This window comes from Anolis sagrei, chromosome 1 (assembly GCF_037176765.1).
Source record: "Anolis sagrei isolate rAnoSag1 chromosome 1, rAnoSag1.mat, whole genome shotgun sequence".
Taxonomy (NCBI): domain Eukaryota; kingdom Metazoa; phylum Chordata; class Lepidosauria; order Squamata; family Dactyloidae; genus Anolis; species Anolis sagrei.
In genome coordinates, this window is record NC_090021.1 from 39,089,635 (window position 1) to 39,115,369 (window position 25,735).

Consider the following 25,735-nt stretch of genomic DNA (forward strand, 5'->3'; position numbering starts at 1 on the left):
AGGACTACATCCACATTTCTCTTCTCTCTAATCCTTCTGGTCCAGGTTCCATAAAACAATAATTGTAGTCATTTTTTTCTAGAGGCTTCTCTTGATCTTTTCTTTTCCCTCTTAAATCACAGGGGAGGAGGGAGAATGGCAATTCTGCTAAATAGAATCAAGATAGAGTTTAACACAGATAATTTTTATGAATCTCTGCCTAAATATGGATGCTCTTCAGACTGGAATCATAATGCACTCCACTTGTGCTTCAGTGAAACTAGTGAGGGTAAAGATAGACTTTTGTGAATTTTGTTCCTTCCCCAGTATTGATATTACTATTTGACTTCTGTCATCAGAAAGGAAGTAACTTTTCCAGCTCACCTCTCATTCATTTACCTGCACATAATGTGACAAAATTAAGAACAGAGGTATTTGCCTAAGGGGTAAGTGGGGATGGGTGAGTCAGTATGATGAAATCACCCCCAAGTGGGACATTTTAGCTTTTTTAAAAAATGTGTACAAAACACTGTGGAACATGAAGAGAAAACACTCTTGGAGGCTAGATACAATTTGTGACCTGCATTTCCCCCATCTCTGCCTTAAATGTATATCAAACAGCATTTTGTGTGTATCAGATCTTTTAGATCTTCAATAATACTGAATGTTATGTGGAATATAGCTAGGGAGCACTTGTGTGTCATAAGTACTTACTGGATCATGGATGCCATTAGTCTGGTTTCTGGGAGCCGGCATATGAAAAAAATAACTTTTCTGGGTGGTAGTAACAAGTTATAAAATTCTTTTAAACATAGCAATCATGCCTCCATGTTTAGGGACCACCATAATAATCTATATATATAAATTTGTTAGGGGCATCCAACGAGGAAACAAAACTCAAAAACCCCCCAACGAAACTTAACCAAAATTCCCATGCCCATAACACAACCCACAAGGTACAAACATATCTACTCAAAATGAAAAACAACACAACAACACACTCACAAAACGGCAAAACAACAAAACTCAAAAAAACCCCAACGAAACTTAACCAAAATCCCCGTGCCCATAACACAACCCACAAGGTACAAACATATCTACTCAAAATGAAAAACAACACAACACACTCACAAAACGGCAAAACAACAAAACTCAAAAAAACCCAACGAAACTTAACCAAAATCCCCGTGCCCATAACACAACCCACAAGGTACAAACATATCTACTCAAAATGAAAAACAACACAACAACACACTCACAAAACGGCAAAACAACAAAACTCAAAAAAACCCAATGAAACTTAACCAAAATCCCCGTGCCCATAACACAACCCACAAGGTACAAACATATCTACTCAAAATGAAAAACATCACAACAACACACTCACAAAACGGCAAAACAACAAAACTCAAAAATCTCCCAACGAAACTTAACTAAAATTCCCGTGCCCATAACACAACCCACAAAGTACAAACATATCTACTCAAAATAAAAAACAACACAGCAACACACTCACAAAACGGCAAAACAACTGAGCATGCGCATTGGCGCCCAGCCGCAAGTTCCCTGGCGCGTGCACATGGCCTTCCGGCCAACGTTCCCTCTGCGGAAACCATGCCCACTCCAAGCCCCACCGCGCCACTTCCCACACACACAGACCCCCTGCCGCACACACACACGCAACCCCACGCTCCATCACTCCCCCCGCCACCGCATACACACACGCAACCCCACTCCCCCCGCCGCCACACACACACACGCAACCCCACACTCCATCACTCCCCCCACCGCCGCACACACACGCAACCCCACTCCCCCCGCCACCACACACACACACGCAACCCCACTCCCCCCGCCGCCGCACACACACACGCAACCCCACGCTCCATCACTCCCCCTGCTGCCGCACACACACACGCAACCCCACGCTCCATCACTCCCCTGCCCCAATCTTACCTCCTTTTACTTCACGCCACCTCCAAACCCCACCCCGCCCCTTCCCGCCCTGTCAAAATCTAGGAAAGACAGGAAGGAAGGAAAGAAGGAAGAAAGAGAAAGGGAGGTAAAGAAAAAGGGGGAAGGAAGGAAAGTTAGAGGAAGAACAAAAGGAAAGAAAAGGAAAGATGGAAGGAAAGAAAAGAGAGACAGCAGAAGAGAAAGAAAAAGGGGGAAGGAAGGAAAGAGATAGAGAAAGAAGAGGAGAAGGAAAGATGGGAAGGAAGGAAGGAAGGAAGGAAGGAGGGAGGGAGGGAGGGAGGGAGGGAAAGAAGGAGAGAAAGAGGGAAGATTGGCCACAGCAACACGTGGCGGGTAAAGGTTGTTATTTCTATTATTATTATGATGATGCTATTGTTCCTATGAGACCCTTTTAGGGGGAATGGGAGAGGTGTCAGGTCCCAGAGGCAATGCATTGCATTATTGTTATTGTTATGATGGTGGTGAAATAAAAGGAAATAAAAAGTGAAAGAAGGAAGCAAACAGGGAGGGAAGAAAGGCAAAGGAAGAAAGGGGGAGGGAATGAAGGAAAGAGAGAAGGATGAAACCAAGTAGTGAAAGAAGGAAAGAAAGAAAGAGGGAGAGAAGGAAGAAAGTAGAGAAAGGGGGAGGAAAAGGGGGAAGGAATAGGTAGGGACCTCTCTTTCATAATAGTCCAGATATCTACCTCAACTTTGATAAGTTTTACTATAGGCCACAGCAACGCGTGGCAGGGCACAGCTAGTGTAATAACTACGAGAAAGTCTTGCAAGATCAAAAGTCCATATTAAATGCTTAACAACCTGAAAAGATTATGTATCACAGCCTATATAGTTACAGAATTATAGGCCCATTTCCAGATTTGTGTCATCAGCACTTCCTGAGATTCAGTTATAGTTCTGATACAAATGTTTCATCTTTGCCCCAGTCTTGAGGGCTTTTTTTGGAAATCCTGGTGATCTTGTGTTGTGTCTGACAGGGTTTTAAAAATTACTAATCTGAATTTGTAAGAGGAGATCTGAGATGTAAATTTGCAAATGGCTGATCAACATTAAAAAAAAGCCTAGGCACAATGGTTTCCATAACATGCTGAATTTTATGTGTTCAGGACTTCCAATTTGACTGTGGAGGAGCGAGGTCCTCTCCTCACAGCTCTCTGAGGAGAGGAAGTGAAACACAGTGGTCGCTGCAAAGCAATAACTTCTAAACAGGAAAATCTTCCCTTGGTATAAGGGAGTTGTAGTGCAGCAGCTTGAGCCCCCCAAAATGACATTAGAGTACTAATTTGTGTGGTATATACATAAAGTCAGAGGGGGCCCCTGGAAAAACAATAAGCCACACTGTGTTTAAATTGCAACAAGACTATTGTTTTGGGAACAAAGCTTCAATCAAAGCTGAATTTCCAGAAAAGAAACTAAACACACAACAAGAAACAGTGCAAGGAAGTCCTTTGAGGTAGGATATTTAATTACATTTAACTTTCATTCAAATGATAGTGGCAATAATAACAACAGGAACATGTTTAACTCATCCAGAGGAGAAGAAAGAGTATCTCCTTATCTACTTTACATGTTTTGAGTTGGTTTTGAAAAGATAATTCTACTTATAATAATAAAATAAATTGTATTTTGGAACTATTTTGGAATTATATAATTATGTATACAAGTTTTTACTTGAAAAAGAACTAAGCTGAGAGCCCTGCATTGTTATGACTACATTCAGTATCAAGGTCACACCTGTATCAATAAAGTACAATACATGGCTACAAAGAGAGATCGTGATAATAAGCCATTTAATACCCACGCGACTGTACACATACAAATTGAAATAAACACTACATAGAAGACATATGACTGAAGAAATGAGAGGCTGAAATACAGAATCATTATGAAAGGAAGTGAGATAACTACAATAGAAGAAGGATTCCAACCAAACAGCTGTGCCGTCTTGAAATACTAAGTAATTCCTGGACATAGACATTATATATTTAAACTAGCTGTAACCGCCACGCGTTGCTGTGGCCAACCTTCCCTCCCTCTTTGTTGCCTTTCTTTCTCTCCTTCCTTTCCTCCCTCTTTCCTTCCTTCCCTTTTTGTCTTTCCTTCTTCCTTCCTTCTCCACCTCTTTCCTTCCTTCCCCTCCCTTTTTCTTTCCCATTTTCTTTCTCATCTTTCTTCCTTCTCTACCTCTTTCCTTCCTTCCTTTGCTCTTTGCTTTCGTTCTTCCTTCTCTCTTTCCTTCTTTCCCTCTTTCTCTCCTTTCCTTATCTCCTTCCTTTCCTCCTTCTTTCCTTCTATCTCTGGTGACGAATGAGGCTCCCCCCCCCTTACCGGACCCACCATTATGCCATCCATTCCTAGCTCCTGCTCTGGCTGGAAGAGGGAGGATGGTTGCTGGTGCTTCTTGCGCTTGCTGTGTCCTTGAACAGGAGGGGCGGGGTCATAGAATGCATTTCTGTGCATGCATTGTGTCATTTCCTACCTTTTTTTAAATTTTACAGTTATTTTCACTTTTTTGGTGATTTTTTGAGTGATGGTCACTTCTTGGATTAGTAGGTGTCTTGTGGCCAAATTTGGTGTCATTTTGTCCAGTGGTTTTTGAGTTATGTGCGTCCCACAAATGAACATTACATTTTTATACATATAGATAAGAAAAAAAGAACATCAGCTGAAATACCAGCTTAAATGGGAGATTTAAATCAGATTATTCTGGCAGAGGTCCAAGCAATGAGAAATCAGTTCATCCAGATCTGGAGCAGGGGTTTTTTTCCATCTCGACTAAAACAGGCTGTGGTCTGACCACTCCTGAAAAAGGCTTCCCTTGACTCCACGGTGTTGAACAACTACAGACCAATCTCCAACCTCCCTTTTTTGGGCAAGGTGCTGGAGCGGGTGGTCGCCTCCCAGCTCCAGGGCTTTCTAGATGACATCAATTACCTGGACCAGTCACAGTCTGGCTTCAGGCTTGGCCACAGCACTGAGATGGCTTTGGTCGCCTTGGTGGATGACCTCCTCAGGGAACTGGACAGGGGGACCCTGTTGGTTCTCTTGGACATCTCAGCGGTTTTTGATACCATCGATCATGGTATCCTTCTGGGATGTCTCTCTGGGATGGGTCTCAGGGGCACAGTTCTGTCATGGCTCTGGTCCTTCCTGGAGGGTCGATCCCAGATGGTGAAGCTGGGAGATGCCTGCTTGGACCGCTGGCCTTTGACCTGTGAGGTCCCGCAAGGCTCTATTCTATCTCTCATGCTTTTTAACATCTACATGAAACTGCTGGGAGAGGTCATCCGTAGTTTTGGAGTTGGGTGCCATCTCTATGCAGATGACACACAACTCTACTACTCCTTTCCACCTAATTCCAAGGAAGCCCCTCGGGTGCTGGACGAGTGCCTGGCCGCTGTGGCTGTCTGGATAAGGATGAATAAACTGAAGATTAATCCTGACAAGACAGAGGTCCTTCTGGTCGATCGTAAACCGGATCGGGTTATAGGGTGGCAACCTGTGCTGGACGGGGTTACACTCCCCCTGAAGTCACAGGTTCGCAGTTTGGGGGTCCTCTTGGACTCTTCACTTACGCTTGAAGCTCAGGCGTCGGCGGTGGCCGGGAGGGCTTTTGCACAACTGAGACTCGTGCCCCAACTGCGACCGTACCTCATGAAGGCTGATCTGGCCAGGGTGGTCCATGCCTTTGTCACCTTCAGATTGGACTACTGTAACGCGCTCTATGTGAGGCTGCCCTTGAAAACAGCCTGGAAATTCCAACTGGTCCAACGGGTGGCGGCCAGGTTGTTAACTGGTGTTCCTTACAAAGAGAGGTCAACCCTCCTGTTTAAGGAGCTCCATTGGCTGCCGTTCATTTTCCGGTTCCAATTCAAGGTGCAGGTGCTTACCTACAAAGCCCTAAATGGTTTGGGACCCGCCTACCTGCGTGACCGCATCTCCATATATGAACCCACAAGATCTCTCCGATCATCTGGAGAGGCCCTGCTCACGATCCCACCTGCGTCGCAAGCGCGTTTGGTGGGGACGAGGGACAGGGCCTTCTCTGTGGTGGCCCCCCGACTCTGGAACTCTCTCCCCAAGGACATCAGACAAGCCCCAACGTTGGCAGTCTTTAGGAAGAGCTTGAAGACGTGGCTGTTCCAGTGTGCCTTCCCAGAATAGGAAATTCCCAGCATCATGTCCCAAATGAACTTTATTAGAGATTTAAGATTGTCTGCACACCGCACCTATCTCCAAAAACCTATCCATTTCACCTGTCATGTCCAGCATTTTAAAAAAATGTTATTCATTACATTTGGCCCGTCCTCAATTTTAAATGCGTCGTGGTGTTATTGTCTAATGTTTATTGCTATTGCTTATTGCTTTGCTTTATGAGTTTATTTATTGTTGTATTTGTTATGCTGTTGTTTTATTGATGTGTTGGGCCTTGGCCTCTTATAAGCCGCACCGAGTCCTATATATGTTATGTATGTTTTTATCTTATTGTCTGTGTTGGCATCAAATTGTGCCTTTTTGTAAGCCGCCCTGAGTCCCCCCTCGGGGGTTGAGAAGGGCGGGGTAGAAATGCGCGAAATAAATAAATAAATAATCGGGAGATGTTAGCGGGGTATAAATAAAGGATTATTATTATTAGTAGTAGTAGTATTATTATTATTTGTGGGAATTAAGGTCAAAGTGATAGCAGAATTTTAAAAAGTGGGACAATCGTTTGCCCAGATGAGAACTGACATGATGGTGGTGGTGCATCAAGTACAAGAACTGCTGGGAAAAACAGCAATGCTGGAGAAACAGAAAGAAGAGAATACCCAATGGACTTATTTACACCAGTGGAAGCAAGAGAAGAAAAGCTTGGCATGGGATTGGCTGACATAAAAGAAGGAACAGATGAAAATATATAGAAATAGAGGGTTAACACTTCGGTGACCTTTCTTGTAATTTTTAGATGATTATTCTTGTGCTAAATGGAGGAATGGGTGAATGTTTTACTCGGAAGGAAGGACAAGATTCCTTCCCAGGGAAGGAACCTTGAATGTCTTCAACCCAAATGACAAGAGATCACTGCAACAGGAGGGGTGAAAGGGGGAAAATAGTGTAATGAGGAACAATTATGTAGGCACTATTCTGAAGTATGTGTTTTATTTATACATAATAATAAAACTTTATTTGTACCCAACCATAGTGAAGAGTAAAGACATCAGACTGGCAACAAAGATCCGCCTAGTCAAAGCCATGGTATTCCCTGTAGTAACCTACGGATGTGAGAGCTGGACCTTAGGGAAGGCTGAGCGAAGGAAGATCGATGCTTTTGAGCTGTGGTGTTGGAGGAAAGTGCTGAGAGTGCCTTGGACTGCGAGAAGATCCAACCAGTCCATCCTCCAGGAAATAAAGCCCAACTGCTCACTGGAGGGAAAGATACTAGAGACAAAGTTGAAGTACTTTGGCCACATCATGAGGAGACAGGAAAGCCTAGAGAAGACAATTATGCTGGGGAAAGTGGAAGGCAAAAGGAAGAGGGGCCGACCAAGGGCAAGATGGATGGATGGCATCCTTGAAGTGACTGGACTGACCTTGAGGGAGCTGGGGGTGGTAACGGCCGACAGGGAGCTCTGGCGTAGGCTGGTCCATGAGGTCACGAAGAGTCGGAGACGACTGAACGAATGAACAACAACAACACCCAACCACCATCTCCCCGAAGGGGACTCGAGGTGGCTAACATGAGGCCACACCCAAAATTACAGTACAACAAAATAAAATAAAAAGAAAGAAATAATAACATTAAATAACATAAATAATATAACAAAATATAGAATAAACAGTTGCAAATAACATGATAGAAAAATAACACACAGTGGGCGGGCCAAATGCACCGGATAAAATTGATAAAACCCTGGATGAGATAGTTAGTGGAAAAGTATATGTCTGATGATTTATCTCTGCAATATGAAAAAAATTTTCAGCTGTGGCATGACACCCACCACCGAGGTTAGCAGCTCGCTAGTCTACCACATGTGTGATTCACAGGCTAGCCACGCGGGGAAAATATAGGTTGCTGCTTACCTGTAAACATAGTTTCCCGAGTGGTAGCCTGTGAATTCACACATCCCCGCCCGTCCTCCCCACTCTGTGGTGATGCCCAGAATTTCTTTTTATTACGGTCAGTTGGGAGTTAGCTCGTGAATGTCCGTTGCTGCTTGCGCACGCGCAGGAATTACCACATGTGTGAATTCACAGGCAACCTATATTTATCTCTGCAATATGATTGTTAAAAATAAAGTTTTAAATTTAAAAAATATGTGTTCACTCATGTCTTCAGGGGCAGCTCAACCCATTACGCAAAGTAAGCATTTGCAGTATAGTTGATTTTGTATTTACTGGGATGTATAGTTCAATCAAAGAGCATTCTGGACTCCATCAATGATGGAATTGAACCAAATACGGCACACAGAACTCCCACGAAGAACAGAAAATATATATCAGTGATTGGTTGGGGCGGGGGAGGGGGGCGCCAAAATACTGTTTGCTTACCAATGAAAATTACCTAGGGCCGCCTCTGCATGTCTTAAATGCCATGTGTTCTCTAGTTTCTAGTTCCATTGCTCTAGAATGCTACTCCAGTTTACTAGATTTCATTCGCTTTGCAGTATTTTCATTGCTATTTTAACTTCCCTACACAGTTTCCTAAATGACAACTATATTTAACTGCTTAAGTTTTGCATTTTTCTTCTAAGTTCCTTAACCATTCTATATATTTGTGGGTAGTTCCCACCTGTAGTTGACAGCTTAAGTTCAGTTTTCTTTGTCCCAGGGTCAAATCTATCCCATCCAGGAGTACTTCTCATCCATTAGAAGAAAATGTGCAGTGTATAAATCTAGTTTTATAAATGTATTCTTCACCGGCTAGCACTATGTCATATCCCTCTTTTCTCCTACTCCCTCTGAGCCCTTCTCCTTCTATTTTTATTTTTCCTGTCTGTCCAACACAAAAAGTTTCTTGTAACAACTAATGTATTTTAAATCAAAATGAGCATTCAGGGGTGAGTCCTACTCCACACACCAATACAAAGGATTGAATGAAAGAACTTTTATTGTTTAGAACTGCTGACAGGGTTGGCACATGTATGAGTCTGGATCCAGGTGACAGCCAACCTGCCTGTTGATCAATGAGCCCAACCACAGGCTGAGCATAGAGGAGTAAAGGTAAAATAGACCCACGCCTGGCTGGAATCAAATCTTCAACTGAGGCATTCTGGCCAGGTTCACCCACCAATGAATTCATTAGGTTTTTCACAAGTCATAATAATATGCATTCTGCATGAAGCGTTTCCACAATGGCATCATTTTAACAAATGCACCATAATAAGGCAAGAGAACTCAAGAACATCTGGTGGGCAAAGAAGGCTGAAGAAATTCAACACCTGGCAGATACCCATGATGCTCAGGGATTTTTCAAAGCCACAAAGGTCATCTATGGACCAAGAAACCATGGCATACAGCCTCTACGCTCATCATATGGAACCAAAGGATTGAATGAAAGAATCCCAGAATCCCAGAATGGTTACCGCCCCTCCAAAGGAACAGTGGACATGATCTTCACTGCATGACAGCTCCAAGAAAAATGCAGGGAACAAAATCAACCACTGTACATGGCATTCATTGACCTTGCAAAGGCATTTGATACAGTGAATTGCAGCGCTCTCTGGACCATCCTCCAAAAAATCGGGTGCCCTAACAAATTTGTGAACATCCTGTGGTTCCTCCATGATGACATGATGGCAACAGTCTTGGACAGCAATGGCTCCCAAAATGACCCATTTAAGGTGGAATCAGGTGTCAAACGGATGTGTTATTGCCCCAACCTTATTTTCCATCTTCATCGCTATGATACTTCATCTTGTTGATGGGAAGCTTTCCACAGGAGTGGAAATCATCTGTCGGACAGATGGCAAGCTATTTAACCTCAGCAGACTGAAAGCCAAAACCAAGGTTGCAACATCTGTTATAGAACTCCAGCATGCTGATGACAACGTCATCTGTGCGCATTCAGAAGAAGACCTACAAACCACTTTAAACACCTTTGCAGAAGCATATGAGAAGCTTGGCCTGTCATTGAACATCGAGAAAACCAAAGTGCTCTTCCAGCAGTCACCGGCCAATCCCTCTCCAATGCCAGAAATACAGCTTAGTGGTGTAACATTAGAAAATGTTGACCATTTCCGTTACCTTGGCAGCCACTCTCCACAAAAGTCAACATTGACACTGAAATTCAACACCGCCTGGGCTCTGAGAGTGCAGCATTTTTCCAAACGAAGCAGAGAGTATTTGAGGACCGGGACATCCATAGGGATACCAAGGTGCTTGTTTATAAAGCTATTGTCCTCCCAACCCTGCTATACGTCTGCGAGACGTGGACAGTCTACAGACGTCACATGTAACCCCTGGAACGATTCCATCAGCACTACCTCCAAAAAATCCTGCAAATCTCTTGGGAAGACAAGTGGAAAAATGTCAGCGTGCTGGAAGAAGCAAAGACCACCAGCATTGAAGTGCTGGTCCGCCGCCATCAACTCCGCTGGACTGGCCATGCTGTCCGGATGCCCGACCACTGTCTCCCAAAGCAGTTGATCTACTCCAAACTCAAGAATGGAAAACGGAATGTTCGTGGGCACGAAAAGAGATTTAAAGATGGGCTCAAAGCCAACCTTAAAAACTCTGGTATAGACACTGAGAACTGGGAAGCCCCGGCCTGTGAGCACTCCAGTTGGAGGTCAGCTGTGACCAGCAGTGCTGCAGAATTTGAAGAGGCATGAATGGAGGGCGAAAAAGAGAAATGTGCCAAGAGGAAGGTGCATCAAGCCAACCCTGAGCGGGACCGCCTTCCACCTGGAAACTGATGCCCTCACTGTGGGAGAAGATGTAGATCAAGAATAGGGCTCCACAGTCACCTCCAGACCCACCGCCAGGATACTACACTTGGAGGACCATCATCCTCGGACTACGAGGGATCGCCTAAGTAAGTAAGTAAGTAAGTAAGTAATAAAGCCATACTTAAAAGAAGGCTCAAGGAGTGGAGTAAAGAGTAGCACATGCCTCTCTTCATTGTTGATCAGTGAGATGACGAAGGATACACCAGTACTTCATTTTCTAGTGACTGGGGTATAAAGAGAAGCTTTTCCAGTGAGAACTTTAAAGGAGCTCTCGAAAGTGCTGAAGCATTTTCAGACTAGACAGAGCAGTTTGGATCACTCATTTACTATCTGGACTAAAACCAGAGTACATTTGCTACTTCGCTAACAATGGAGCCATCAGCAGTAATTTTATTAGTATGAGAATAAATTTTAAATTTACTTCCATAACACATTATCTAATTTGAAGTCCTCATGATAACTAGAGATTTAGTATAATAAAATTGACATATTTTATCTGATGAAAGGAGGATATTTAGCATATTGATTCATTTTCATAATTTATTCTGAACTACTTAGGTGGCTGAAATGAAAGGAGCAGAAAAGCTTTTTCAACATTTTCCAGATGATGTCACAGAAAATTCAAAACACTTTGAAAAGGCTGAATGGCGATATATTATGGAGAGGTTTTCTAGATTTCTTCAGCTTGTTGATAGAATCTTTCAAGAACTACTTCGCAGATTGGTTCACAATGCTATTGATCATCTTTTGGAAATATTCAAAGGTTCCAGTATGACGGTTGCTCCAAAAGAGAAGACAAATGAGAAGCTTATAAGGTTGTTTTCCATGTTTATAACTAAGGTCTATGTCTAAAACTTCATGCTTCATAGTTTAGTTTCTGAATATCTTTGTTAATATGCATATGAATGAACATTGAGATATATAGTAAGTGAAGGGCCTGTGTGTAATCAGTGTTTTTCGTGATCTTTGAATTCACACAAATGGGTAATTTGTGCTTGCACAAAGCATCATTCAGAATTTTCTAGAGTTATTACATAAGATTTTTGGTGGTAACCCAGTCCACCTTTAGGCATCTTATCCCTTTGCTTGTTGCCTAAACTCTTTCTTTTTTCTGTCTGTCTGATGCTTTAGCAGCATCAAATTAATTGTCCCGCACTTTCCTTCCTCTTTGGCCTTCATTCCTGGATGCTTTTCTTGCTTGATTTTTAGATTGTGAATAAATTATAGCTACAGTCTATATACTACTATCATTGCATTAACCACCACACTCTAATTACAGTGGCTTAGCTCTTTTACAGGTGGTTAGGCCAGAGTTATTAACTCTGCTATCACTTAGAAAATATCAGGTAATTTCCAAATCCTGACATAACAGGTGATGAAAATATATGTCAAAAGAACGTAGAGCTTCAGGTGAGCAGAAGCCATAACAGAGCACCTGATGAACCAACCTGGACATAGCTTTATTTGAGAACACGGAAATGCTGAACCACTCTAACAACTATCATGTCAGGCTGCATAGAGAAGCCATTGACATCCACAAGCATGTGAACAATTTCAACAGAAAGGAAGAAACAATGAAAATGAATAAAATCTGGGTACCAGTATTTTAAAAACTCTAAAATTATAACAGGAAATAAAGAACAAAACTTAAGCACAGGGGAACTCCAGAGAAGAAACAATCAGGAACAGCCAATCACCTCTCAACAGGGAATTCCCCCAGGCAGTAACAAGGCACACCTAGAAACTGTCAGGCCATCAAATGCTAATCAAGGTGGCCAATTGAAACAGTCACACCGAGCCCCAATAGACAAGAGTTCTTTCTCCCACCCTGGACCTTCCACAGATATATAAAGCTAATTTTCCAGTTTCCAACAAACCTCACAACCTCTGAGGATGCAGGTGAAATGTCAGGAGAGAATTCTTCTAGAACATAGCCATACAGCCTGAAAAACCTACAACAAACCAATTATTATTATCATTAACTTTTTTAATATCCCGCTTCTCTCCTCATGGGGACTCAAGGCAACTAACAATTCCACTCATTAGTCAAGTTTTAAAACAAAAGTTATAAAACAATAAAATAGTACAGTGTAGTAAAAACATTAAAATATAATAGATACACTTAAAATAGCTATTAAAACTCACAGCCCCCCCTACCCCCTCCCACTTCCTCCCAAATTCACCCAAAGCCCCCTGAAAGCCCACCCTTTGTATAAGCTATTTAGTTGTTAGGTTGTTTAACTGTTTTGAGCTAGAATAGATAGGTTTGATGTTTAGTTGGGCAAATCTTTGGGAAAAAATTAAAGGAGAAGGGAGTGGCTGCAATGAAAATAACCCTAAAAAGAACATCCTGCAGGTGCATGGGTTGGCACGTGGGAAGACCCATTGGTAATGGATTCTTCCTCATCATCCCAGAATTAATTTTCTCAATAAGTACAATCTATATAGCCTTCTCATCTACTGATTGTAACCAGTAAACATGAATAATTAAGCAATATTTACTTCGTATTTTTAGTGTATTTTAATATTTTTTCATGATGTTTACGTAGTTGTATGTGTGAATTTTGTACCCACTTGGAGCTTGGAGTTTGACAGTCACTTGGAGCATATCTAACCACAGATAGAGGTGGAAAGTTCTGTGGGAACAATTTTCCAAATTGGCTGAAACAAAAAGGGATAAGACCACAAACCCATATTCTCCTTCTGAGAATGGGCTGGCAGAGTGAAGACTTGGAGTCTTGCAGTCAATGAAGGATTGGAGTGCCGAATTTGAATTCCTGTTTGATCAGGAAAAGACACTAGGTGACCTTGGGTGAACCCCTGTCATCAAAACATGCCAAAAACCGTCAGAATAGGTTTATTTTAGATTCACTATGAATCAGAAATTATTTGAAGACACTCAGTATTAATGAATGTTTTATTATAGCTGTTCGCATGTTTTTCATTTGTTTCTTCTGGCTCTACTGGTTATAGTTTCTCACCCACAAATGTATCATGGGTTTCCCTGTCTCTTTTGATTCAGTAGGGCAAAGACAATTGAATATCATAATCAGTTTTTGTGCTTGGGTGTTTTTGTTATCCTTGTATTTTTAGTAACCACCATTAAAGTAATGAGCAAAATTGGTACTTTTAGCTTTTTTGTTCTGTCATATTCTCCTATGTGTGTATATAATACAGTACCAACTGTAACAATGCTCATCTCGCTACTGAAGTAGCCTTTAATTCACAAAAGTTTATGAGAAAAAAACACTCAGTAAGAAGGCATGTAATTTTGGTGTTTTTATTGGTGAATCTATATTTTTGGGATTATACAAGTGAGAAGATATGATGTGCCCCTCCTTCATGCAATGGGCACTCATCAACAAGATTGACCCATATGTGCTGCCCTAAGCATCTTCAAGAAAATAGGTATTTGGAAACATTGAATAAATTATTAAAAATGAATAACCTTATTGAAAATTTAATTTAAGATCTTTCCACATATGCAGATCATTTAAAAAAACAATTGAGCGAGCAGATGATCTTTTGCTCAGTGAAATCCGATGTCCCTGGATGCATCAAAACAATTATTTTCAAGGACCTCAGGAATTATCATGCCCTCCAAAGGAACATGAAATGCCACAAGACATTATTACCACCAGTGATATAGACAAGGCAAGTTGTTTTCTTAGGCACATACTTGTCAGGTTTTGATGGATGAGTTTCAGTTTGTTCAACATTATGTAATTGTCAAGTTTCTTGGAGAGGTGACGCTTGTCTATTACTTGGATGTCATCCTAGCCAATTAATGTTAGAGAACTGGCCAGTGGAGTGACAGAGGCTATAAATGCTTCTTTGAAAGAAAAATATGTTCCAACCTCTCTTTAAAAAGCAATTATGAGACCTTTGTTGAGGAAACCTTCACTGGACCCCACCTCTTTAGGTAACTATCGAACAGTCTCCAATTTCTCCCTTTAAATTAAGAACCCAAAGCTAGTTGTGGCACCTCAACTCCATGATTTCTTGGATGAAATGGATTGCTTGGATCCATTCCACTCTGGGTTTATGCCTCATTGTGGGACACAAACAAAGAAGATGTGGAAAAGATACAAAGTGTAGAGTTTTTTTAATTGTTGAACCCAATACATTCTGGCTTAAAGATATTTTTGGCTTCTTCAGTGGAATGTAATTTTAAAATCTACCTGTACACTTTCTTTAAAAAGTAGTTTGAAAGCTTATTTCTAGCAACTAACAAGGTACAGAGGGTTTTTCCCCCCCATGCTGTATGTTTTCCCTCCCATTCTATCTTCATGAGGGTTATCACAAAGATTGAGGGAAGATAATAATCTGATCACTCTGGGGTAGTCCTGCCAACTGTGTTTCTAAATTTTCCTCAACCTGTCCAGTTTTTTAAGTACCATAATCTCCTCTTATTCATCACAGTAGAATATTCCACCTGGACATGGCCACTTTGCATTTGTATCATTCGTCCTGGCATGACTCACAATCTTTAGGAAATTAGTTTTTTTCTCTCTCCCATAAATCACAGAGACTGGAAAGAACAGCTTTGGTTCTTTTAGAGGGTGTCTGTGTATTCATACAACCTGCTGTCATCGTCTCCAGAGGATGAGAGCAGGGTGTATCACAGATTCATTAATTTCAGAATGCAATTTGACTATCCTAAATCTTATCATTGGCTATGGGAAATTTGAAATGCCTAATGTTACAGAAATTAATCACTTTCTCAGCACACATATTTTCCTTAAAACAGACTATGCTTAAATTTGCTTAATTGACTAAAAGTGACCATATGATGAATGAATTAATACCATGGTTTATCATCTTCATTTTCTACTCTTACCTATGTTAGTATTTTCCTCTAGAATACTTGATTTTAGAAATAAATTATTTTTGTAGAATTGTCTTCAGTATTGTACAGTTGCTCTGTCATTTGCATTATAAAAGTTTCAAAGAAAAATGTAAAATGTTAGTCATTTTAGTTTCAGTTATAACTGTGTACATCCTTAGATTCTGGAAGATGTAAAAAGGCTTCTGAAAGGAGAAGCAGAATATTCACCAATATTTGAAGTAAATATATGTCTGAGAATTCCTTATGAAAAGGACTACTGTAGAACATATTATCAAGATGATGAGGATTATCTGTCAGAAACACCATTAGAATATGTGAAAGAAGAGTTAGAACATAGTGAAGATTCTAAAAATTTAGCTCAGCGTGACAGCAAAGAAACTTCTACATGGGAGTCAAATGCACACCGTAGTGGAAAGAAGAACTCTAATGGTAAGAGCTACAGTATTCTTTGTGCTTAATGCTATGTTTGCTATTGAACAAAATCAAATCTGTAGTTCAGGGTGACATTAGTTGTACGACCATTCCAAAACTTAAATTGTACAGGGACAATATGACTATGTGAGCACCAAAATCCCATTAAAAAGGCAATGTTTCCCTGTACGGTATTGTAAGAAATAGTTAACATTGCAGAACATTTAAAATATTTTTGGAGGTACTCTATACTCAGCATACACCATTATAGAGTCACTTATAACTTTCGAAGATACTCTCGAAAGCATCTCTCCATGATAATGGAAAGCATGTCAGCAATTTTCATTTAATTAATAAAAGCTGTAAGCATTTGCTTTTCTCTTCTGCTCTTCTTGCTGTTCCAAAACAGGGGTACATCTACACTGTAGAAATAATGCCATTTGACATCACTTTTAACTGCCATGATTCAAAGCTATGGAATTATGGGGCTTGTAGTTTTTAAGCCGATCAGCCCCACATATATGGTTCTCTTTGCTTAAAAAAGAGCTTTTGTATATGTTATTTTTGGGTCTTGACCACATAAAATATGTTGTTCCGGTGTGGGATTCCCAATAAATTGTCCGTTTGATATTTGAACCAAGATACAAATCTCTCACCTTCTGGAACAATTTACAATTTACAATCAAATAAACAGGAATATTACAACCAGTTAGAAAAGAGGTTTTTCAAAAGCTATTTGGTTAATTACATTTGCTTTTATTGTCAGTTCTAAATCAAGAATCTATTTCTGAATCCAGTAACGAATCAATCTCATATGCAAGGTATGTATAATCATAAGAATCTTGTTTTACACATTACATATGTAATTGTGATACGTTGTAGTAGATACTAAATCTTTATCTAAGTAGTTAGCATATTGTGTTATTATCATCAAATAGAACTACAGTGGAACCTCGCTTTGGGAGATGGTTGTCTGCTTTGCTCTTATCTGCTTTGGGGAATTTTGGGTTAGTAGATTTTGTGCGGTTTTTCTTCTTGGTATGTTTGACTTCATGAAGAGAGGGAGAGCAAGAGAGGGAGGTAGGGAGGCTGGAATGAAGTATGAGGAAAATTATGCTTCTGCCTCTTCACTTTGTGCTTCCTTGCCACAACTTTATGCTTCTACTGTTTCAAAGTTTATCTTTCTTTTTTATTGTTCCATATGAATGTGCATTTATACATTATTTGTTATTTTTACAAAGCACATTTTCTTCTTTAAAAACATGTAACAAAAAATGGGGGGAATTTTGGGGGGCCGGAACAAATTAATAGCATTTCAGTGGTGAAGTTTGTTTCAAGATAAGAGCTATTTGAGTTAAGAGCTTGTCACAGAACAAATTAAACTCTTAACTCAAGGTATCACTGTATAAGAAATTTATTATGGTATTAGTCTTTGTCAGTGCTCTTGAAGGGATAGAGTTGTCTTGAGTTTTGATATCTGTGCTTCTACACGTGTATGTGCATGCAAGTGTGTGAGAGTTTTATATTTCTGTGGCATTTTATGATGGAATTGGTCCCTCTGCAAATTTTCTGGGTGCCGAAGTTCAGAAACTTTACTGTGGCTTTTCTGGGCCAACTTCCAGTTCCATTCCTGTCAGACAAGATACAACTGGACACAAAACAGGATTTAAAAACAGGTTGTTCACCTATAACTGCTTTTCTTCAGGGGGTCAAATGTGAATTCACACTATCAGTTTCACACCTCCACTCTCTCAATGTGTTTTAGTGCACGGACCCCCAATCTCCTCAGATATGTGTCTGCCATAAAAAAATAGAGTCATGGAAACTGGGGAGGAGGAAGCACTTGCGTATAAATATGCGAGGAAAAGTCATAGGGAGGAGCGAGCACACTTACTGTTGAATCTAATTTCAGTCTCTCACATATACTCTGTTGTTGTTATTAATATTGTTATTATTATCATTTATTTATATATATATAGTGCCATCAAGCATACCTGGTAAATAACCAAAACCAAAAATAATCATTTTATTTCTTACTCTTCTCTCCTTTCCAAAGGCATACAATATAAAATATATGCACACAGAGGAAGGAATAAAATAACACAAAGATGTGAAATGCAGTTGCAAAACAAATCAGATAAAATGCAAAAAATATATAAAGCAAACTAATGAATATGTGTAATTGAAATATACCATATTTTTTCTGAAGATGTTTTGCTGACAAAATATATTATTTTCTTTTGTAGTTCTCCAGAATTCTCTACAGGTGTATATCTAACTCCCAACAGAAGAGAGTTTTCAGTAGAGTTGCAAGGAATTTTGGATGGACTGGAAAATGCTATTGGTAAGTAACCTATGTTAATAAATATGCAGTTCTAAGTATAATTATCACTTATTAATTTATCCAGTACTGATCGTCTACTAGGTGACAAGCTAAACATTGTGGTGATGGTGCATTTGATTATTGAAAGAAAGAGGTCTAGTATAAGTATAGATGATTTCTTGTTCTTTAGGAAATCATTTATACTTACATTATACAGGAAAATAGCAACCTAGAAGGTATATTCATTAGCCTTTATCAAACATATTAATTTCTGTTATTATGTAACCCACTTCATGTCACATGGAGAGGCAGGTAAGAAATAAAATTATGATTATTTTAAAAATTATCATTAATTTGCTTGGAAACAGTTGTAGGATGAACTCTCTTAGGTTTTGTTCCTTAAACAACAAAATAGAGATGCCCACTGCCATCTTTGCTGATAGGACAGCATACAATAACTTGTAATATACAACTTCGCCCATATAGTCATGGGAAATGACATCTGTGGGACAATCTTTTGACTAGAAGGAATGCAATGATTGTGGGATTTATATTTGGATCCATTTCTTAGTCCAAAGATTTTTTAAATCTTTTTTTAATATTATAGTCTGCTTTTCAGTTGTTTGTAGGATCACTGCAGCAATTGCAATACTTTTTATTACTGTATGTGGACCCTTGAATATAAGTGTCTCAACCATTCCTTCTGTGTAAGAAGCATCCTTACTGAAATCAACAAATCTGATTTTTAATTTTTTGTTGGAAGCCACTAACTTTGACATTAATGAAGTTAGAAAAATTAGTTTCATTGTCCTTTGCAGTTTAATCAAATTGATTACTTTCCTAGATAAAATATATAAAAACTGTTAGCTTGATCTAAAACTATGTATGGTCATCATATTCCTTAAAAAATAAACGGTTAGATTCAACTAAATGCTTTCTTGTGGGATGTGATGTGAGCATTTTCTGTTACTTCTTTGTGGTTGGATATGTTATTTTGTAGTATTAAAAATCTGGTATTTGTTCTTTAAATTATATTATGTGATGCAGGATTTAACTGAGATTCAGTACTTGTACAACACTGTGGATTTTAGCACTTATTTTGAATGCTGCACAGTGAATTTTTGAGTTCATAAATATTTTTATTTATCTCTCACTAGATCAGATTGTGCCATTTTCTCAAGACCCTCAACTATCAATCTTTGTTGATCAGTCTTTAAATAAAGGAATGCAGTCATATGAGACTTACACTGATCCTGAACCAGAAGATTATGTAACAACATGGCCACATTGTGATCTCATTCTGGGAACAGATCCAGATTATGAAAATAAAGTAGGTTTTGAAAGTAAAATTATGTAAGAATCAGCTTTGGGGAACTGAAAGAATATTTTGGTAAAATTTTATTTCAGCCATCAGCTTATCTGTGTGTATTGTAAAATTATTTATATTATCTGGATGGTTGGAGGAGCAATCTGCAAGCACATAAGCAATCCCTTGTGCCAGCAGACTGAGGCAGGAATCAAATTCTTTTCCGGTTTGATACTTTCCTCATCTCTGTCTCCTTTATTTCTTATTCTCCTGCATTTGTCAACTCATTTAGGTTTTTCTCTCTCATTTTCTGTAATTTTTAATATTCCAAAATTCTCAAGCTACCTATTGAAGGCAGCAAATAATACAGAAGGGATAAAGAATAGGACTAATCTATATGAGCCACAAAATCCAAAGCTAGTCCGGATGGCAGTACTCCAGGGGTGGCTACGCTTCCTTCTTCTATCCTGCTGAATTGGTATGGAGTCTACTGTCCTTGCTTTTTTTAAAAAAAAACATTGTGACAGCAAACCATTGAGTTCTAAAGAGCTGGCGGGCCATTGCTGTGTTCCTTTACTGATGTCAGCAAAAGTGCCTGGTAATGGCCACTAGCTCACTAGAGCTCCACACTTTGCCCATTCACTATGCCCCCCTTTCCAGACAATTTGTGTAACCCTGTAAGTCCAAAATCCCATGAGATGAGATTTCTGATTAAATACTTCCTCATATTTACAAGTGACATCCCTTTAAAACACTAAATATTAATAAAAAGGGAAACATACATTTTGCATTACCTAGTCTATCCCTGTTTTGGATATTCTACAAAGGAGAGGGCTACTTTTCATTGTCAAACTTGTGCATGCTGGCTTGTAGGACTTGCTTGTTTTGCAAAGTGGTGATTTCAATTAACAAAGATGGAAAAATGCATTTTGCAATTAAAATCCTTTCCCTGGTTTGTGTATTCTGCAAGGGAGAGGCCTATTTCTCATTCCCAAATATTCTCAGGCTGTGGTTTGCTGCAGTTTGGTTCCAACAAATTGCTTGTATGGTCGCAAAACAACATAAAAGTTAGCAAATAGTATGGAAATTCTTATCAAGAAGGAAATTCCTTGTAATTCCTTTGGATTCCATTGGCAATCCAAAGACAAAAGCAAATTCGACCCAAAATTCTAAATAGGACATTGACAACTCTAAAAAATTAATGTTACTATTCGGCCCGAAATTAATAATGATAATTTGACAACCCCAAAACTCACTCCTGACAATATACAACTGAGGTGCCAGGATGGTGGCCCCTCCAAGCAAAAGGTGGTGCTGTTCAATGCCAGGTCGGTAAATGGAAAAACTTCTATCATTCAAGATCTAATCCAAGAAGAATGAGCCGACCTGGCTTGTATAACGGAGACCTGGCTGGACGAGGGGGGAGGGGTCAATCTCTCCCAACTCTGTCCACCAGGTTATTCCGTTCAGCACCAACCAAGGCTTGGAGGGCGGGGAGGCGGAGTCGCAGTGGTCTATAAGGACTTTATTCCACTGATCAGATGTCCCATCCCACAATCATCTTCCTTTGAATGTGCCGGCTTCAGGATAGGTGACCGGGACAGGATAGGGATTCTGTTAGTGTACCGACCACCCCGCTGCACTACAGTCTCCCTACCTGAGCTAGCAGGAGTGGTCTCGGACATGGGGTTGAGCTTTCAACGGCTTTTGGTCTTGGGAGATTTCAATGTCCATGCCGAGGCCCCTCTTTCTGGCGCGGCTCAGGACTTCATGGCCGCCATGGTAACCATGGGCCTGTCCCAACTAATATCGGGTCCCACCCATAGTGCCGGGCACACTTTAGACTTGGTTTTTGTTCAGGGATGGGATGAGGGTGACGGGAAGGAGGAGCCGACCATCGCTCCGTTGCCATGGACCAATCACCACCTGATCAGATTTAGACTAACTGGGTCGCCTAACCTCCGCAGGGGTGGTGGACCCATTAGAATGGTCCGCCCTAGGAGACTTATGGATCCAAATGGACTCCTGACGGCTCTTGGGGATCTTTCCACCTCCTTGGCTAGTGATACTGTCGATGCTCTGGTCTCTCGTTGGAATAATGAGTTGACTAGGGCAATTGACACTATCGCTCCGGAACGCCCCCTCTTGAGTAACCGAGCTAAACCAGCCTCTTGGTTCACCGAGGAGCTGGCAGCGATGAAGCGAAAGAAGAGGAGGTTAGAGTGCGTGTGGCACCAGAACCCCACCAATCCAGCCCAAACACACCTGAATGCCTTTTTAAGGTCCTACGGTGTGGCAATAACGGCAGCTCAGAAAATATTCATCACAGCCAATATTGCATCAGCGAAGAATCGTCCGGCAGAGCTTTTCCGAGTTGTCAGGGGCCTGTTAAATCCGCCAAAAAGTGAGGCCTCGGACAACTCGGTGGCCCGCTGTGAAGCATTTGCTCGATTCTTCGCGGATAAAATTGAGCGGATTCGGTCAGGTTTTGATGTCATGTTAACGGCAGTCTCTGGGGATGTAACGAGAGCATCTGCTTGTCCAGTTTTATTGGATTCTTTTCAATTGGTTCAGCTTGAGGATGTGGACAGGATCCTTGGAGAGGTGCGACCCACCACATGCATCCTAGACCCCTGCCCATCCTGGCTGATTAAGGAAGCCAGAGGGGGTTTGGCGGAGTGGGTGAAGGTGATGGTTAATGCCTCCTTACAAGAAGGAAAATTTCCAGCGAGCTTAAAGCAAGCTATTATAAAACCGCTGTTGAAGAAACCATCACTGGATCCCACTCAATTCGACAACTTTCGGCCAGTTTCCAATCTTCCCTACTTGGGCAAAGTCATGGAACGTGTGGTGGCAACAGAACTCCAGGGGTTCCTGGTAGACACTGATTATCTGGATCCGGCACAGTCTGGCTTTAGGCCGGGACATGGAACTGAGACAGCCTTGGTAGATGATCTTCGCAGGGAACTGGACAGGGGGAGTGTGTCCCTGTTAGTTCTGCTGGACCTCTCAGCGGCTTTCGATACCGTCGATCACGGCATCCTTCTGGGTCGCCTCATGGATATGGGGCTCGGGGGCACTGCTTTGCAGTGGCTCCGATCTTTCCTTGAGGGACGGACCCAGAAGGTGTTATTGGGTGAAACCTGTTCGGCCCCACAACCGTTGTTATGTGGAGTCCCACAGGGTTCAATTCTGTCCCCGATGTTATTTAACATCTACATGAAACCGTTGGGAGAGATCATTCGGAGTTTCGGAATGAGATGTTATCTCTACGCAGATGATGTCCAAATCTGTCACTCCTTTCCACCTGTCACCAAGGAGGCTGTCCAGACCTTGAACCGGTGTTTAGCTGCTGTATCGGACTGGATGAGAGCTAACAAATTGAAATTGAATCCAGACAAGACAGAGGTCCTACTGGTCAGTCGCAAGGCCGAACAGGGTATAGGGTTACAGCCTGTGTTAGACGGGGTTACACTCCCCCTGAAGACACAGGTTCGCAGCTTGGGAGTGATCCTGGACTCATCGCTGAGCCTGGAACCCCAGGTCTCAGCGGTGGCCGGGAGAGCTTTCGCACAATTAAAACTTGTGCGCCAGCTGCGCCCGTACCTTGAGAAGCCAGATCTGGCCACAGTGGTCCACGCTCTTGTCACATCCCGGTTGGATTACTGCAACGCACTCTACGTGGGGTTGCCTTTGAAGACTGCTCGGAAACTACAGCTAGTTCAGCGAGAAGCAGCCAGATTGCTCACCGGAGCGACGTACAGGGAGCATACAACCCCCCTGTTGCGCCAGCTCCACTGTCTGCCGATCCAATTCCAAGCACAATTCAAAGTGCTGGTTTTGACCTACAAAACCCTATACGGTTCCGGCCCAGTGTATTTGTCCGAACGGATCTCCCTCTACGTCCCATCTCGAAGCTTAAGATCTTCTGGGGAGGCCCTGTTCTCGACTCCGCCACTGTCACAAGTGAGGCTGGCGGGGACGAGGAGCAGGGCCTTCTCAGTGGTGGCCCCCCACCTGTGGAACTCACTCCCCGGGGAGATTAGATCGTCTTCCTCCCTCTTGGTGTTTAGGAAAAAACTGAAGACCTGGATCTGGGATCAAGCCTTTGGTCATTCTGACAGTTAACTGAAGGATCTGATGATAGACAAGGACAAATGGAATGGATATATGGACTCTGAACCCTGAGCATGAGATTGTTTTATGATTTTATTATGTACTGATGTTTTTAATTAATTATTGAATTGTTTGTATTGTACTGTTTGTGAATTGCCTTGGGCATCTAATTGTGCCCCCACTGTAAGCCGCCCTGAGTCCCCCCCGGGGTGAGAAGGGCGGGGTATAAGTAAATGAAATAAATAAATAAATAAATAAATAAATAAGTGTCTAGAATTGGCAGTAAATTGCAGATTTGTTTCTTTTTTAAAATAAAGCATATAGGGCCAAAGAGGATAATAATGGCCTTGCAGTCTCAATCTCTCTGCGATTGCTGGAGTTAAAATGTTTGGCACCATGACCACGAGGAAGTGATGCCCTCAAGGTTCCCACAATCACAAATTACAGGCCCCAACTCACTATTGGAGTATTTTTGGATTTACCACAAATCTGAAAATATTTGAGCACAGATTCAAAGTGCATTCAGCTGCTAAAAAACAGGAGTTTCCTGTTGTTGTTTTAAGCCAGGGGTCCTCAAACTTTTTAAACAGAGGGCCAGGTCAAAGTCCCTCAAACTGTTGGAGGGCCGGATTATCATTTGAAAAAAACATGAATGAATTCCTGTGCACACTGCACATATCTTATTTGTAGTGCAAAAAAAAACCCCCACTTAAAAACAATACAATAATTAAAATGAAGAACAATTTTAACAAATATAAACTTATTACTATTTCAATGGGAAGTGTGGGTATAGTTAATTAGTAGAGGACATTGGCGTTTTATGCACAGTCCCAAGCTCAGTCCCTGACATTTTCAGGTAGGTTTTGAGAACAACTTTTCCTAAAGCTCTGGAAAGCTATCATAGTAGAAATAACTAAGTGTGCATCTACACTGACACTATAATGCAGCTTGGAACAGGTTTGGAAGGAACTGGTGTTGCTTTGTGGGTGACATTAACAAATCTGGAACTTGTTTGTGGACAGAGGGGTGGTTAAATCAATTAAATCAGTTTGGGGGGGGGGGGAGATTGACAGATAGAGAAGATAAGCAATTACATCTCTGAGCAAGTCAGTTAGCCCCTTACTAACCAGTCATGCATTTGGGACATTTACTTGGCAGTCTCTTCACCCCCCCCCCCCCAAATTCAGAATTCATTCTGCAATGTATGGAAATATTTCACCCTGGGATCTGGGGTACACTTGGATCTGCTGAAGTGCATTAATGACTTGAATTCAGACTTGCCTGCAACTTTCTTTAATGTGCTGTATAACCTTAAATGTGAACTGTAAATGTGAACTGTAATATGCATTGGAGGTTTGCATTCTGTCATAATCAAATTAGCTACAGATGACACATCTTTGAGTTAGGACTACACTATAAGAAACCTCCCTGTATATTAAAAAAAGAAATTGCAGATATTGAACAATGACATTCAGCATTCTTTAGCTCATAGAGGCCAACCATCATTAGGTTATTTTATTTAAGATGTGTGTGTGTGTGTGTGTGGAGGGGTGTGGGTAATTTTGGGGGGTTCTTTCATTATTGTATATTTTTAAAATGATTAATTGAAAAGAGAAAGTTATACTCAGCACAAGGCACTACTTTTTATAAGTTTGAAGTATATTTATAAGTAGGTTTATAGGGTCCTAGTCAGTAGCACCAATTGATGTTTTTGTGGTATTGAGAACTTCATAAAAAAATTAAAATGAGTAAATTTATAATGTACCGATACTCATGCTTGATTCCCTTTTTTGTGTTTCCCATGTCTATATAATTGTGATTGGGTTGTGTTAAAACCAGATTATATGG

The 25,735-nt window shown here is 41.0% G+C and overlaps 1 protein-coding gene across 1 annotated transcript in view; it reads left to right on the plus strand.

Annotated features, from left to right (window-relative positions):
* DNAH14 (dynein axonemal heavy chain 14) overlaps positions 1-25,735 on the plus strand; it is a 204,829-nt gene that overhangs the window by 25,857 nt on the left and 153,237 nt on the right. Inside the window, 6 exon segments of the mRNA XM_067463629.1 lie at positions 11,441-11,697; positions 14,371-14,536; positions 15,890-16,160; positions 16,909-16,963; positions 18,389-18,486; positions 19,623-19,795. Of these exon segments, the coding sequence (XP_067319730.1) occupies positions 11,441-11,697; positions 14,371-14,536; positions 15,890-16,160; positions 16,909-16,963; positions 18,389-18,486; positions 19,623-19,795 (1,020 nt within the window).